The sequence below is a fragment of the Phascolarctos cinereus genome, unplaced genomic scaffold (assembly GCF_003287225.1).
Source record: "Phascolarctos cinereus isolate Bilbo 61053 unplaced genomic scaffold, phaCin_HiC Scaffold_9;HRSCAF=440, whole genome shotgun sequence".
Taxonomy (NCBI): domain Eukaryota; kingdom Metazoa; phylum Chordata; class Mammalia; order Diprotodontia; family Phascolarctidae; genus Phascolarctos; species Phascolarctos cinereus.
In genome coordinates this window covers 257,319,465-257,332,347 of record NW_027556402.1, presented here as the reverse complement: position 1 = coordinate 257,332,347, position 12,883 = coordinate 257,319,465, and the positions used below count along the sequence as shown (strand labels likewise).

The 12,883-nt window shown below is 61.3% G+C and overlaps 1 protein-coding gene across 5 annotated transcripts in view; it reads left to right on the top strand.

Moving 5' to 3' along the window:
• SPTBN2 (spectrin beta, non-erythrocytic 2) overlaps positions 1–12,157 on the top strand; it is a 44,092-nt gene extending 31,935 nt beyond the window's left edge. For all 5 annotated transcript variants that reach the window (XM_020968076.2, XM_020968073.2, XM_020968074.2 and 2 more), the window contains 21 exons: positions 252–454; positions 635–725; positions 917–1,063; positions 2,063–2,326; positions 2,428–2,652; positions 3,009–3,098; positions 3,230–3,499; positions 3,580–3,710; positions 4,048–4,252; positions 4,346–4,720; positions 4,946–5,190; positions 5,275–5,413; positions 5,768–5,852; positions 6,085–6,281; positions 6,679–6,833; positions 6,926–7,001; positions 7,085–7,135; positions 7,289–7,509; positions 8,335–8,508; positions 8,986–9,028; positions 11,307–12,157. In XM_020968076.2, the coding sequence (XP_020823735.1) occupies positions 252–454; positions 635–725; positions 917–1,063; positions 2,063–2,326; positions 2,428–2,652; positions 3,009–3,098; positions 3,230–3,499; positions 3,580–3,710; positions 4,048–4,252; positions 4,346–4,720; positions 4,946–5,190; positions 5,275–5,413; positions 5,768–5,852; positions 6,085–6,281; positions 6,679–6,833; positions 6,926–7,001; positions 7,085–7,135; positions 7,289–7,509; positions 8,335–8,508; positions 8,986–9,028; positions 11,307–11,540 (3,621 nt within the window). In that variant the 3' untranslated portion in view covers positions 11,541–12,157. The remainder of the gene's footprint in view (positions 1–251; positions 455–634; positions 726–916; positions 1,064–2,062; positions 2,327–2,427; positions 2,653–3,008; positions 3,099–3,229; positions 3,500–3,579; positions 3,711–4,047; positions 4,253–4,345; positions 4,721–4,945; positions 5,191–5,274; positions 5,414–5,767; positions 5,853–6,084; positions 6,282–6,678; positions 6,834–6,925; positions 7,002–7,084; positions 7,136–7,288; positions 7,510–8,334; positions 8,509–8,985; positions 9,029–11,306) is intronic.
• The last annotated feature ends 726 nt before the right edge of the window (positions 12,158–12,883 follow it).

The following is a 12,883-nucleotide window of genomic DNA, read 5'->3' as shown; positions in this document are numbered from 1 at the left end:
AAATGAGGGGAGGGTTGGAGTTAGATTCTGGAGTCCCTTCCAGCATCTATAAAGAAGCATCAGAAGAGACCTGAAGGGGCCAGGTTACGCGCTGCTTTTTGACGTGTCCCCTTATGGGGTGTTGTGCCCCTCTTCGCTCCCTTCCTCAAAGCTAGCCCATCTCCCCCCCCCCCCAGCCCTGGCAGGGCTCGTTTTCAAGGCCGTAGGAGGCCTGAGCGGCTGCTGATGTCCATTCTCCATCCCCACCCCAGGAGTATGTGTTGTCTCACACGGAGATGCCAGGGACCCTCCAGGCTGCTGATGCCGCCATCAAAAAGCTGGAGGATTTCATGAGCACCATGGATGCCAATGGGGAGCGGATCCGGGGGCTCCTGGAAGCGGGGCGTCAGCTGGTGGCGGGTGGCAACATCCACGCAGAAAAGATCCAGGAGAAGGCAGACTCAATTGAGAAGAGGTGGCTGGGCCTGGGCCTGGGAGGGGAGTGAGGGAGGTGGGGAGGAGCGGGGGGCGGGCCCCAGTTCGGCTGGATCCCAGGGCCCAGGGGCCCAGGCAGGATGAGGGCTCTGGGTCTGTCTGGATGGAGGTCTCGGCCAGTGCCAGGCCAGGGGGTCACGGCAGCCGGCCGTCATTACAGGCACAGCAAGAATCAGGAGGCCGCTCAGCAGCTTCTCCGTCGTCTCCGGGACAACCGAGAGCGCCAGCACTTCTTACAGGAGTGCCACGAGGTGGGTGCGCGGCCCCTGTCTTGTCTCCTTGTCAGCATCCTTGGGACCTGGCCCGGTGCCTGGTAGTAATGCCCGGGTGGGTCTACGCCTCCCTCCATCTGCTGTCCCCTTTGGGTCTCTCCCTCACAACACATGCTCTTTCTTGCCCTTCCTGACCCTCTTCCTGAATGGCTCTTTCCTGCCTGGTCCAGCTGACGCTGTGGATTGATGAGAAGATGCTGACGGCCCAAGATGTGTCCTATGACGAGGCTCGAAACCTGCATACCAAGTGGCAAAAGCACCAGGCATTCATGGCTGAGCTGGCGGCAAACAAGGACTGGCTGGACAAGATTGACCGGGTGAGGAGGGATGGAGGAGACGAGGGGGAGCTGGGGAGGGGCTCCTGTGTCGGGCATCATCATCGCTAGCATTCTGCAGTGTTGTAAGGTTTGCAGACATTATCTCATTAGATGCTCACAACAGCCCTTTGAGGTGGGGCCTACTATTATCCCCATTTTACAGATGGGGAAACTAAGGCCAACAGAAGGTCACAGAGGCCAGATCTGGTCAGGTCTTCCTGACTTGAGGCCCAAGGCTCCATCTGCTGCACCGCCTAGCACTTAGCACAGTGCCTGGTATATAGCACGTGCTCAAGGAATGCTTGTTCATTCTTCTTGGGAAGAGGGGATGTTGGGAAAGTAAGGATGACCCACTGGGGACAGAGACCCAGCTTTGGCCCAGGATCACCGCCACACACTCCTCAGCTGCACCGTTACTGATCTCCCATCCCAAGTGTTTCACCTTCACCCAAAATGCTCAAGGCATTTTACGGTCAGGTCCAAGTTAATGGGTGTTTGGGGGCACACAAGACTAGGAGGACCTTAGTCTAAGTAGGAAGACAAGATGGATCTACCTGAAACAATCTGGGACCAGACAGACGAGGAGGGATTTGGCGGCTGCATCATGCAGGAGTCCAGAGAAGCCAGGTGGGGGTCGGGGTGGGGTTGGCAAGAGAGACTCAGACGGCCTGGGAAGGATCCTTCGAGGAAGGAGCTGAGAGAGGCCCTGAAGGATGGCAGAGAGGTGGATGGGCATGCCAAAGGCAGACACAGACATACTCTCCGTAAGGGTCCTACGACCCGTCCCCTTGGCGCGGCTCTGCTGCGGGTTTAGAAGAGTGCCAGAGAAGGCTGACTGGGCCTGGGGTTAGAGCCCCTAGAGGGAAGTCCAGCTCTGCCACTTTGTCCCCATCTGTCTTCCCCTCTCTGGGCTTGTTTCCCCAGAACACAGCACTAGGCCTGTGTCCCTGGGACTCAAATCTAGGGTGTGGTGGCCTCTAATTCTTTCCCCCTCACCAGGAAGGGCAGGTCCTGAAGTCGGAGAAGCCCGAGCTGAAACCCCTGGTCTGGGAGAAGCTGGAGGCCCTCCACAAGCGATGGGAGGAGCTGGAAAACACCACACAGGCCAAAGCCCGGAGCCTCTTCGATGCCAACCGAGCGGAGCTGTTTTCCCAGAGCTGCTCGGCCCTGGAAAGCTGGCTGGGCACCCTGCAGGCCCAGCTGCACTCGGACGACTATGGCAAGGACCTGACCAGCGTCAACATCCTCCTGAAGAAGCAGCAGGTGCCACCGGGGGCTAGGGCGGGCTGGGCCCAGGGCCAGGGACTGGGAAGGGCTCCCCGAAGGGCCCCGGACTCACAGCCACCCCCCTCGTGGCCCGGCAGATGCTGGAGCGGGAGATGGCCGTCTGGGAAAAGGAGGTGGAGGCCATCCAGACCCAGGCCAAGGCGCTGGCCCAGGAGGAGCACGGGGCCGGGGAGGTGGAGAGGACCTCGCGGGCTGTGGAGGAGAAGTTCCGGGCCCTGTACAAGCCACTGGAGGAGCGCTGCAACCGCCTGCTGGCCTCCCGCGAGCAGCACCAGTTCCATCGTGATGTGGAAGATGAGATTGTGAGTCTTTGGGGGGCCCGGGATGGGGGCACGGCACCAGCAGCTGCCTAGCTTCCCACCATGCAACAGCTGGCCTCAGTTTAGACCGGGCCTCGGGAGGGGGGCTGCCCCCCCCCGGGCCTCAGTGTGCTCAATGACCCCCAGAACCAGCTTCTGCTTTTCTGCCTCTCTCCCTGGAGCCCAGGGAACCCTGCTCCCAGCCCCCCATCCCCTGATGCCGCTGCCTTTCATCCCCTGGGCCTCGGTGTCCTTGGTGACCCCGGAGCCAGCCTCTGCTTGGCTGTCCCTCCCCCTGGAGCCCAGAGAACCCTGCTCCCGCCCCCCATCCCCTGATGCCGCTGCCCTTCCTCCCCCAGCTGTGGGTGACTGAGCGGCTGCCGATGGCCAGCTCCACGGAGCATGGCAAGGACCTGCCCAGTGTCCAGCTGCTCATGAAGAAGAACCAGGCAAGTGCTTTTTCAGCTCCAGAGCCAGCGGCGGGTGGCGGGGGCTGGGCCAGGCTGGCCTGATCCTGGAGGGCAGAGGGAGGTCAGGGCTATCATGGCAGCGTGACTCCTGTCCTTCCTCCCTCTCACAGACATTGCAGAAGGAGGTCCAGGGCCATGAGCCCCGCATCGCAGACCTGAGGGAGCGGCAGCAGGCTCTGGGGGCGGCAGCAGGCCCGGAGCTGGCAGCCCGCGTGGCTGAGCTCCAGGAACTGTGGAGGCGCCTGGGCCAGGAGCTGGAGCAGCGAGGGGCTCGCCTCCGGGACGCGCTCAGGGCTCAGCAGTTCTACCGGGATGCGGCAGAGGCCGAGGCCTGGATGGGGGAGCAGGAGCTGCACATGATGGGCCAAGAGAAGGCCAAGGTGAGAGCCGCGGCCAGGCGGAGGTTGCACCCTGGCCCAGGCTCTTCAATCCCTCACTCGCCATCCATTCCCACCCCCAGGACGAGCTGAGTGCTCAGGCAGAGGTCAAGAAGCACCAGGTCCTAGAACAGGCCCTGGCTGACTACGCTCACACCGTCCACCAGCTGGCGGCCAGCAGCCAGGACATGATTGACGGCCAGCATCCAGAGAGGTGCGTCAGATGGGCGTGCCCCCCTGCCCCGGCTCTGCCCCTCGGCGGCTGTGCGGCCCCAGGCCAGTCCCCTCCCGTTCCTTCCCTAGAACGAGGGGGGGTGTGGAGGATCGCTTCTCACAGAGAGTTTCCTAAGCAGACAAAGGCACCGATCTGAGCTTTCCGAGTCTGCCCCACAGGGTGGGTGGGCAAGGTGCGGGGGTGGGGGGGGGCATGTCCAATGGACGTGCCATTGGAATGTGGCTGGGGCACGGGGAGGCCGAGGGACCAGAGAAGAGCCTTTGGCCGGCCTGGCCTGGCCTACCCTCCACCTCTGGCCTTCCCTCCTCCTCCGTAGTGACCGGCTGACGATCCGCCAAGCCCAGGTGGAGAAGCTGTACGCCAGCCTGAAGGAGCTGGCCGTGGAGAGGCGTGGACGGCTGCTCGAGCACCAGCGGCTGTGCCAGCTGCGGCGGGACCTGGATGACCTGGAGCAGTGGGTCCAGGAGCGGGAGGTGGTGGCCGCTTCCCACGAGCTGGGCCAGGACTATGAGCACGTCACGGTGAGCGGCGGGGGCACGGGGAGCTGGCGTGCCCCGAGGGGCTGGGCAGGCCACAGAGGGCCCCCCTGCTAAGGCCTGTCTCTCCTGGGCCAGATGCTGCGGGACAAGTTCCGAGAGTTCTCCCGAGACACCAGCGCCATTGGTCAGGAGCGGGTGGACAGCGCCAATGCCCTGGCCGACGGGCTGATCGCCGGGGGCCATGCCGCCCGGGCCACGGTGGCCGAGTGGAAGGACGGGCTCAACGAGGCCTGGGCCGACCTCCTGGAGTTACTGGACACCCGGGGCCAGGTCCTGGCGGCTGCCCACGAGCTCCAACGCTTCCTCCACGGGGCGCGGCAGGCCTTGGCGCGGATTCAGCACAAGCAGCAGCAGCTGCCCGACGGGGCCGGCCGCGACCTGAATTCTGCCGAGGCCTTGCAGCGCAGACACTGCGCTTATGAGCACGACATCCAGGCGCTGAGTGCTCAGGTGCGGGCTCCCAGGAGGCAGGGGCGGCCCGTGGCCAGAGGGGGCTGAGGGCAGGGCCTGGCAGACCGGGGCGGCCAACCCTGGGCTCCCCCGAGCCTTCCCTTCCCCCTTCATCTCTGCCGCTGATACCGTGGGACGGGGTTGGGCTGCCACCAGAGACAGAGGGATGGGTGCAAGCGGGGGGTGGGGAGAGACACCCTGACCCTCGCCTTGGGGGCTCTGCAGGTGCAGCAGGTGCAGGACGATGGCCACCGCCTACAGAAGGCCTACGCGGGGGAGAAGGCGGAGGAGATCGGCCGCCACATGCAGGCTGTGGCCGAGGCCTGGGCCCAGTTACAAGCGAGCTCCACTGGACGACGCCAGCTGCTCCTGGACACCGGGGACAAGTTCCGCTTCCTGCAGGCTGTCCGGGAGCTCGTGCTCTGGATGGACGGGGTCAACCTGCAGATGGATGCCCAGGAGCGGCCACGGTGAGCTCCGGGGCTGGCGGGCTGGGCCCGTGCCCAGTTGGTGGCCCTGGGGGCCCAGGACACTTAGTGTCCTGTGCTCCCCAGGGATGTGTCCTCCGCTGACCTGATGATTAAGCACCACCAGGGCATCAAAGCCGAGATCGAGGCCCGAGCCGACCGCTTCTCCTCCTGCATCCGCCTGGGCCAGGAGCTGCTGGCCCAGAACCACTATGCATCCGAGGAGGTGACCGCCGGGGCCTCCCCTCCCCTGCTCTGCAACAGCAGCCTCTGGCTGGAGCTCAGGCGCCAACACTCCCCCAACACGAGTCGGCCCACGTTTCTTAAGCTCTCGCTGTATGACCGGCCCCATGCCGAGCTCTAGGGATGCCAAGAAAAAGCAGCCACGGTCCCTGCCCCACAAAGCTTACGCTCTGCTGGGGGAGATAACAGACCAGTAACCAGGGCCTTAGTATGTAGACGGACGTGACGCGGGAGGGACGGCCTTGGGAGCAGGCGGGTGGGGGTGCCCCGCAGAAGTGGGGTTTGAGCTGATTTCTGAGGCCCCGGGGGCCCGGCTCAGTCATCCCTGTGCCCCCAGATCTCAGAGAAGCTGTCGCAGCTCCAGGCGAGGCGCCAGGAGACGTCCGACAAATGGCAGGAGAAGATGGACTGGCTTCAGCTGGGTGAGTCGTTGTAGGGCCCGAGCCACGAAGCAGGCTCCCCGTAAGCCTGCCGTCCGCTGGCACCGCCCCGTCCTGGAGGCCTCACATGGGCGGCAGGAGGCCTGGGGTCCCCCTCGGGTTACAGGGGAGGAGACTGAGTCCTGGGGGGCCCAAGGTCCCAGAGACAAGATGTGGCAGTCCCCCTGCCTTGTCCCCAGCTCACATGACCCCCCAGCGCCCCCCTTTCTTACAGTTCTGGAAGTGCTGGTGTTTGGCCGAGACGCCGGCGTGGCCGAGGCCTGGCTCTGCAGCCAGGAGCCCTTGGTGCGAAGTGCGGAGCTGGGCTGCACCGTTGATGAGGTGGAGACCCTCATCAAGAGACATGAGGCCTTCCAGAAAGCAGCCGCCTCCTGGGAGGAGCGCTTCAGTGCTCTGGAAAAGCTTACTGCGGTAAGTTGAGAGGGCTCCCCCCCAAGCCCTTTCCCCTGGGCCCCTGGAGGGTCCCCTCAGCCCTTTCCCCTGGGTCCCCTGGAGGGTCCCCCCAGCCCTTTCCCCTGGGTCCCCTTGCCCCCACCTCAGCCCTTTCTGCTGCACCCTCAGATAGAAATGGAGGAGCCTCTTGTGGCCTCCACTCCCTTTTGGGTTGTTTTTTGCTTCCCTGAATGATAATTAAAGACCCCATCTCCTGGTGCCTCTAAAGTCCCTCCTCCTTAGCCAGCGAGTCTCCAGAGGACCAGCGGCTTTTATGCTTTTGGAGCCATCACATTAGAGCCGCGAGTTTCCTCTGCCCACCTTGGTCTTCTGGTGTCAGGGGTCCTCACTCCCTGAACTCTTGGCTCTCTGGCAGCTAGAGGAGAAGGAGGAGCAGCAGAGGCGGCGGCGGGAACAGGAGGAGGAGGAAGAGCGGAGGAAGAAGGAGCTTCCGGCCTCAGTTTCCCCAGCAGCGCCTCCCCACAGGGATCATGTGGATGGCCAGACGGCCCCAGAGGCCTCACAGACTGGGTAAGAGCTGGGATGCTGGCAGGGAGAGGGGACGGGAGCCGGGAGGAGGCCCTTGGGGATAAAGGTCACAGAGGCATCTCTCACCCTCCCAGGACCCAGACCCGGCTGCCATCCTCTGGGGAGCCGGTTGCGGTCAACGGCGTCTGCACCGATACAGAATCCTCCCAGGTAAACCCTTGCACCCTGGTTCAGTGACCCCCTCAGGCCCTTGGCCTTCCTGCCCACGTACCCCCCTGCTGTTGTCTCTGCAGCCCCGGCTGGAGCGACAGAGACTGGACCAGAGCAGCTCCCTAGAAGGGCCCGTGAGTCTGCCCTGCACACGGGGCGCCTGGGGGGAGGAAAGGGGCAGAGAAGCGGGGAGAGTGTGGGAGGGTGTCTCCTGGGCACCCATGAGCTCTAGGCCCGTTGACCTCGCATCTCACCCACAGTGACAGAAATCTGGCCTTTCTCCCTAGGCCCCCGCGACAGGGGAGGCAGCCAATGGACCGCAGGGAGAGAGGCAGAGCCGGACTCGAGGCCCTGCCCCTTTGCCAATGCCCCAGGGCAGAGCATCCGAATCAGCCTATGCTGCCACACTGCCCTCTCGTGGCCCCGAGCTCTCTGCCCAGGAGCAGATGGAGGGCCTGCTCTGCCGAAAGCAGGAGATGGAGGCCTTTGGCAAGAAGGCAGCCAACAGGTACCGGGGCCCGGGGACAGTCGGCCTCAGGGACCCGTGGGATGCTGGGCACAGATGTCCCCAGGGGCCAGGGCCAGGGCCAGGGCCAGTGACATGGGGGGAGGCCTTGACGGATAACGTATGCTAAAAGCAGAGAGTCGGGCGCCCCAGAATCTGAGGCCCTGAAAGCCACTGACCGTCAGCCAGCCTTGCTCGAGGACCTCCACCTGCCGGGGCCTTGCTGCCTCCATGGGCAGCCTCTGGGGTCGGCTCCTGTTTCCTGAGATTGCCTCTCTTGGTGTTCTTCCTCTTCTGGGCCGAGGGGAGCGGGTGGAACGAGTCTCTCTTCCTCATGACGCTCATCCGATGCTCAGACGGTCCTCCCATCCTCAGCTGTGTAGCGTGATCCTCATCCTTGCTGGCCTTCTTAAATGATGACCCCCAGAACCAAAAAGAGCCTTGCCGGGGTGACACGTTCTGAGCAGAGAGACCGGACGAGCGGCTCCTCGGCCCTCCTCTGTGCAGCTGGGGGCGGGGAGCGGTCCTCCTTCGGAGGCCCTCTGCTGCTATTCTGGTCCCCCTTCTTTGGCTGTTAATGCCTCTTGGGAGCTGTGGCCCCTGGACCTGAGTGCGCCACCAAGCCCACCAGCCCCCGGGCTCTTCGTCTCTAAAATGAGGAGATTCCACCACATTCAGGACTCTAAAATCCTCTGGGCCTGGGGCAAGTCAGGAGCAGAGAGGTTTAAAGATGAAAACGGGGATGAGATGGGAGCTGGACCCCAAGAGCGTGCCGCTGGCACGTCCCCGGGCCGGCGTCCTCACCCGAGCACCTCCTGTGCCTCCCAGGTCATGGCAGACCGTGTATTGCGTCCTGCGCCGCAGCACCCTTGGCTTCTACAAGGATGCCCGAGCCGCAAACATCGGGCTGCCCTACCATGGAGAGGTGCCCGTCAGCCTGGCCAGAGCGCAGGGCAGTGTGGCCCTGGACTACCGGAAACGCAAGCATGTCTTCAAGCTGGGGTAGGGCCAACAGCTGGGGTGCAAGGGGGCTCTGGCGAGGGCCAGCGGCTCAGACGGGCAGGGCCGAGGGGATGCTAGGCAGACATCTCTCGGTGGGGAGAACATGGCAGGCTGGGCCTGGTGTGGCCCCAGGAGGCCTTCAGACCTGCCCTCTGCCAGCCTGCTTCCAGAGGTGTCGGGGAGAGGGCAGTCGTGCACCCCAATGCGGCCTGGGCCCTGCCTGCCCGTTGGAGGGGGTGTCCGTGTGGGCAGCGTGGGCTCTTTGCCACGGGAGAGGCCCAGGCCCGCTTCCTCACACGCCACGGTCTCACAGAATCTGAGGAATGTGCAGGAAGGTGCCGGCCTGGTTACCCGCCCAGGGGCTAGGGCTACCCAGGCTGCTTCTCAGCTGATTTCCCCAGCTGAACAGCCGTCCACTGAGACTTTCCTGGCAAATGGCCGGTCAAGGCTCTGCCCTAAGTTTTTCTTCCTCCACAGTTTACAGGATGGAAAGGAGTATTTATTCCAGGCCAAGGACGAGGTGAGCAAAGTCCCTGCCCTCGGCCCCACTGGTTTTTCCCCTCCCATGTTCTGGAATTCCACAGCTTCTGTGATCCCTCTTCTCCCCTTTGCTCTGCCTCTGCCTTCCTTTTCTTGCGTTCTGTGTGTCCCATTTCTTGGTATTTGTCAGCCACTTGCAATGTGCCGCTAGATCGTGTAAAGAACAGTCACAAAAGGGGGCAGCTAGGTGGCGCAGTAGATAGAGCCCTGACCCTGGATTCAGGAGGACCTGAGTTCAAATCCAGCCTCAGACACATAACACTTACTAGCTGTGTGACCCTGGGCAAGTCGCTTAACCCCCATTGTCCAACCAAAAAAAAAAAGAACGGTCACAAAAATGTTTCCTTCTGTGATCTCAATGACGTGGCTGAGTCCCTTCTGCAGTGCAGATTGTGACCCATTCAATTCAATTCACCAGCCATGTATTAAGCACCTGTTACTTGCCAAGCCTGTCCTAGGGACTGAGGACAAAAAAGAATCAGTCCCAGCCCTTCTGCTAAGGGGAAACAACACATACACAGACAAGTAAATGCAGAATACATGGACTGTCAGTGCAAAGTCATTTTGGCTGGAGGACAGGGGAGCATAGCAGCCTTCTTTGTGTGAGAGCCTTGGAGGGAGCTAAGGAGCGAGAGACGGCATGTCTAAAATGGGGACCGGCCAGGCTGGCTGGATTGTGATGGGGCAGATAGTGAGTGAAAGCTAGGACTGTGGAGGGCCTTCAGTGCCCCACAGAGGGCTTTTTATTTTGTCCTAGAGGGAGTGGGCAGCGCTCCAGCCTTGGGGTGGTTTCTCTGGCGGTTCCTAACTCCACTCACCAGGGGGCAGGTAGAGGGTCTGCTCTCTCGACACCTCAGTGCCCCCCTCCACGTGTAAATTCTTTGTGTCGACTGGCCAGGTCAGAGGTGAAACTTCATTTTAATTTCTCTTGTGCGTGATTCACAGCAGACTTTCCTACGGTGGTTAAGTTTGTGATTCTTTTGAAACGTTCCCATCTTCACCACTTAACTCTTGACCTTTGGTCACGTATGGGTGAGAATTCTATTGATCTGGGGATGTGGGACCTTTATCTGGCCTCTGATTAAAGCGACCAGCTAGGCCATGATGGGAAGCCATGTTTCATTAGTGAAAGAACGCCGATGTTTCAGGGGCTGGCCGTGAAGCCCCGAGCCTGCTTCTCCCAGGCCCCACCAATGCTCTTCTGTGTTCTTGGTAGGTTTTTTGGGCCAGCTTTTCTGGTGCAAAGTCAGACTTCAGGGAGGTTTTGCTTTGCAGTTCATTGATTTTTTTGGAGAGGTCGAATATCATTGCAAAGGATTATTTCCAATTTCTGCTTTGTGTCTTTTGCAAATCCTCTGTTGATGCCAGTGGGCCATGAGGATTCTTTGTCAGTTCTGACAGGATGTCTTGATCGCAGGCTTTCTTTAAACATTTGTTGCATTTTCATGGTGTGTTGGGGGTCGTCTCAAAGAATTCAGAGTCAGGCCACTCCAGGTACAGGCATTCACTGGAATGACGCCTCCAACGTGCCGAGTTCCAAGAGGGACCAGCAGCTTAGTAAGACAGCATGGCCAAATTTGTAGTGTAATGATGCTGATTACACAACTGAAATGATGAATATGAAAAAGGCAGGAGGGGCTTGTTAAGGGACAAGGTAAAGGGGAGGGGTCCTAGCCTCAGTGGAACCCACAATGCATGCAGAAAAACCCATGGGAGGGAGGAGAAGGGACGGCAGCTATGTATGATAATGACATTATAATAAGCCTCCTTCTCATAAGTTCACCAAAGGACAGCTTTTGCTGTTACTGAGCAGGCGATTGCCTACTTAGGGAAAGTCCCCTCTATTGTTTTGGGTCCACATCCTGCTCGGGCATCTTGGTGGTGCTGCTTTCTGATTGGCTGGCTGTTGTGGTCCCGTCTGAGACCATATGGGTGTGGTTGAGTGCGTGGACATGCCTGTGACTTCTGGGGTAAATGTGAGTTCATGGACACACCTGTTGTTCTGGTGAGGCGTATATGAGGAAGTCAGGATATTGGAGGAGGGGCAGCAGCTGTATTGAGTCTGGGGGCCTGTGGTGCAGTTAAACCTGGCCGTGCCAGCTGTTCAGCGGGGCCCAGGATGAATGGAATATTGGGGCTGGGGACAGCTTTGTTAGGATTCCACAAGCATCGGAGGCTGCTTCTTCCTCCTGTGTATGTGGCCTTTGGCCCTGCTCAGTGTTCTCACCCAGACCTGCCTCCTCTCCCCCGTCCCACAGGCAGAGATGAGCTCATGGCTCCGGGTGGTGAACGCTGCCATCGCAGCGGCCTCTCCAGCCTCCGCAGAGCCTGAGGAGCCGGTGGTGCCCAGTGCCTCCCGGGGCATGACCCGGGCCATGACCATGCCCCCGGTGTCCCCCGCCAGCGTAGAGGGGCCTGTTGTCACACGCAGCAAAGAGGGCAAGGAACGGGATCGTGAAAAGCGCTTCAGCTTCTTCAAGAAGAACAAATAGGCAGAGGCCGCCCCGCCGGACCGCGGCCCTCGCTCATGGCCAGTGGGCAGCAGCCCCTGGGGACTGGCGCCAGGACAGCTACCTGCTGCTGGGGCCGTTGCCAAGCTGCGCTGCCATGCCCAGGAACTCTGACTGGAGACGCCCCGGGGTCCCACCGTGGCCTGTTCTTCTGCTATTTAATTTCCAGACTGGTGATGGGGCCTAGGCAACCCCCAGCTCATCCTCTTTCCTCCCCCTCATCTGTTTGGCTGCATTCAGGGTCCCCAGACCTCCCCAGCCCCATGGAGCCTGGGACAGTCCCCCCATAACCCTATGCCACTCGGGGCCTCGCCGCCCCACTCTGCCCTGCCTTAGGGCTCTCCTCTCCCAACACAGCTAGGTTCCCTCTGGTTCGGTGTCCCCTAGGAACCAGGCAGGAACGTGTTGGAACTGAAGCCAGGCCTTGGAGACAGGAGCGCCAAGATGGAGCCAGTGATGCTGCCGAGCCCATCCCCCTGCCCTCCTTCCCCTCTCCCCTGGCCCTGAAATGTCGCCCCATGTGCTTCCAGGTGCGGGGCCCCCAGGGGGGTCTCCCGCCACGTTGGCCCGGAGACAATTAAACTGTTCAGCTCTCCTCATGCGTGCCTCTGGCTTCCTGTGTGGTGCGAAGCCCTCCTTCTCCGGCGTTTGTCCCATCTCCAAGTCCATTTGCTAAAACCTCCCCCCAAAGCGCTCGGTGGAGCTCGGTTCTTCCACTGACACAGCCCTTCATGCACCTCCTCACCCCTGCCCCCCACTAGAATACGGCTTAGTCCATGGCGGTACCCAGGAATGACCCCCCCATGCACTCACCTTCCCCTTCCTCCCAGGCTGTTAGAGGTCAGAGGACCCACGCCTGGGGGTCAGCACCAAGGCTGATAAAGGCCCAAGTTCCAGTTCACAGACCACAGGGTGCAGATCCAGCACCCAAGATCCCATCAGGCTGGAAGTAGGCAAAAAGCGCTGGCAGGCTGTCTGATTGCGGGGCCCCAGCGCCTGGCATTTCCCACGGTTGGCAGCTCCTAGAGACTGCAGATTGGTGAGCGACCGTGCAGCAGAGGGGGTCCTCACTAGAAGTGTGAGGGACCTGGAGACCTAGGTAGAAAGATGGGCAGAGCACACAGCATTCATGTGGAAGGCGTGTCTGCACCAGGCCAAATGTAGGCGTGGGGGGAGAATCACAGGTCAGACGGGGCAGGCAGGCACAGGGCTGCCAAGCCTGGCTAGCTCGTCCATCTATCTGAGCACAGGATCTGGCTGAACAGAGAACTAATAAAACACCGCCCACCCCTGGCCGGCCCCCCAGTGACCCGTGGAGGGGCTGT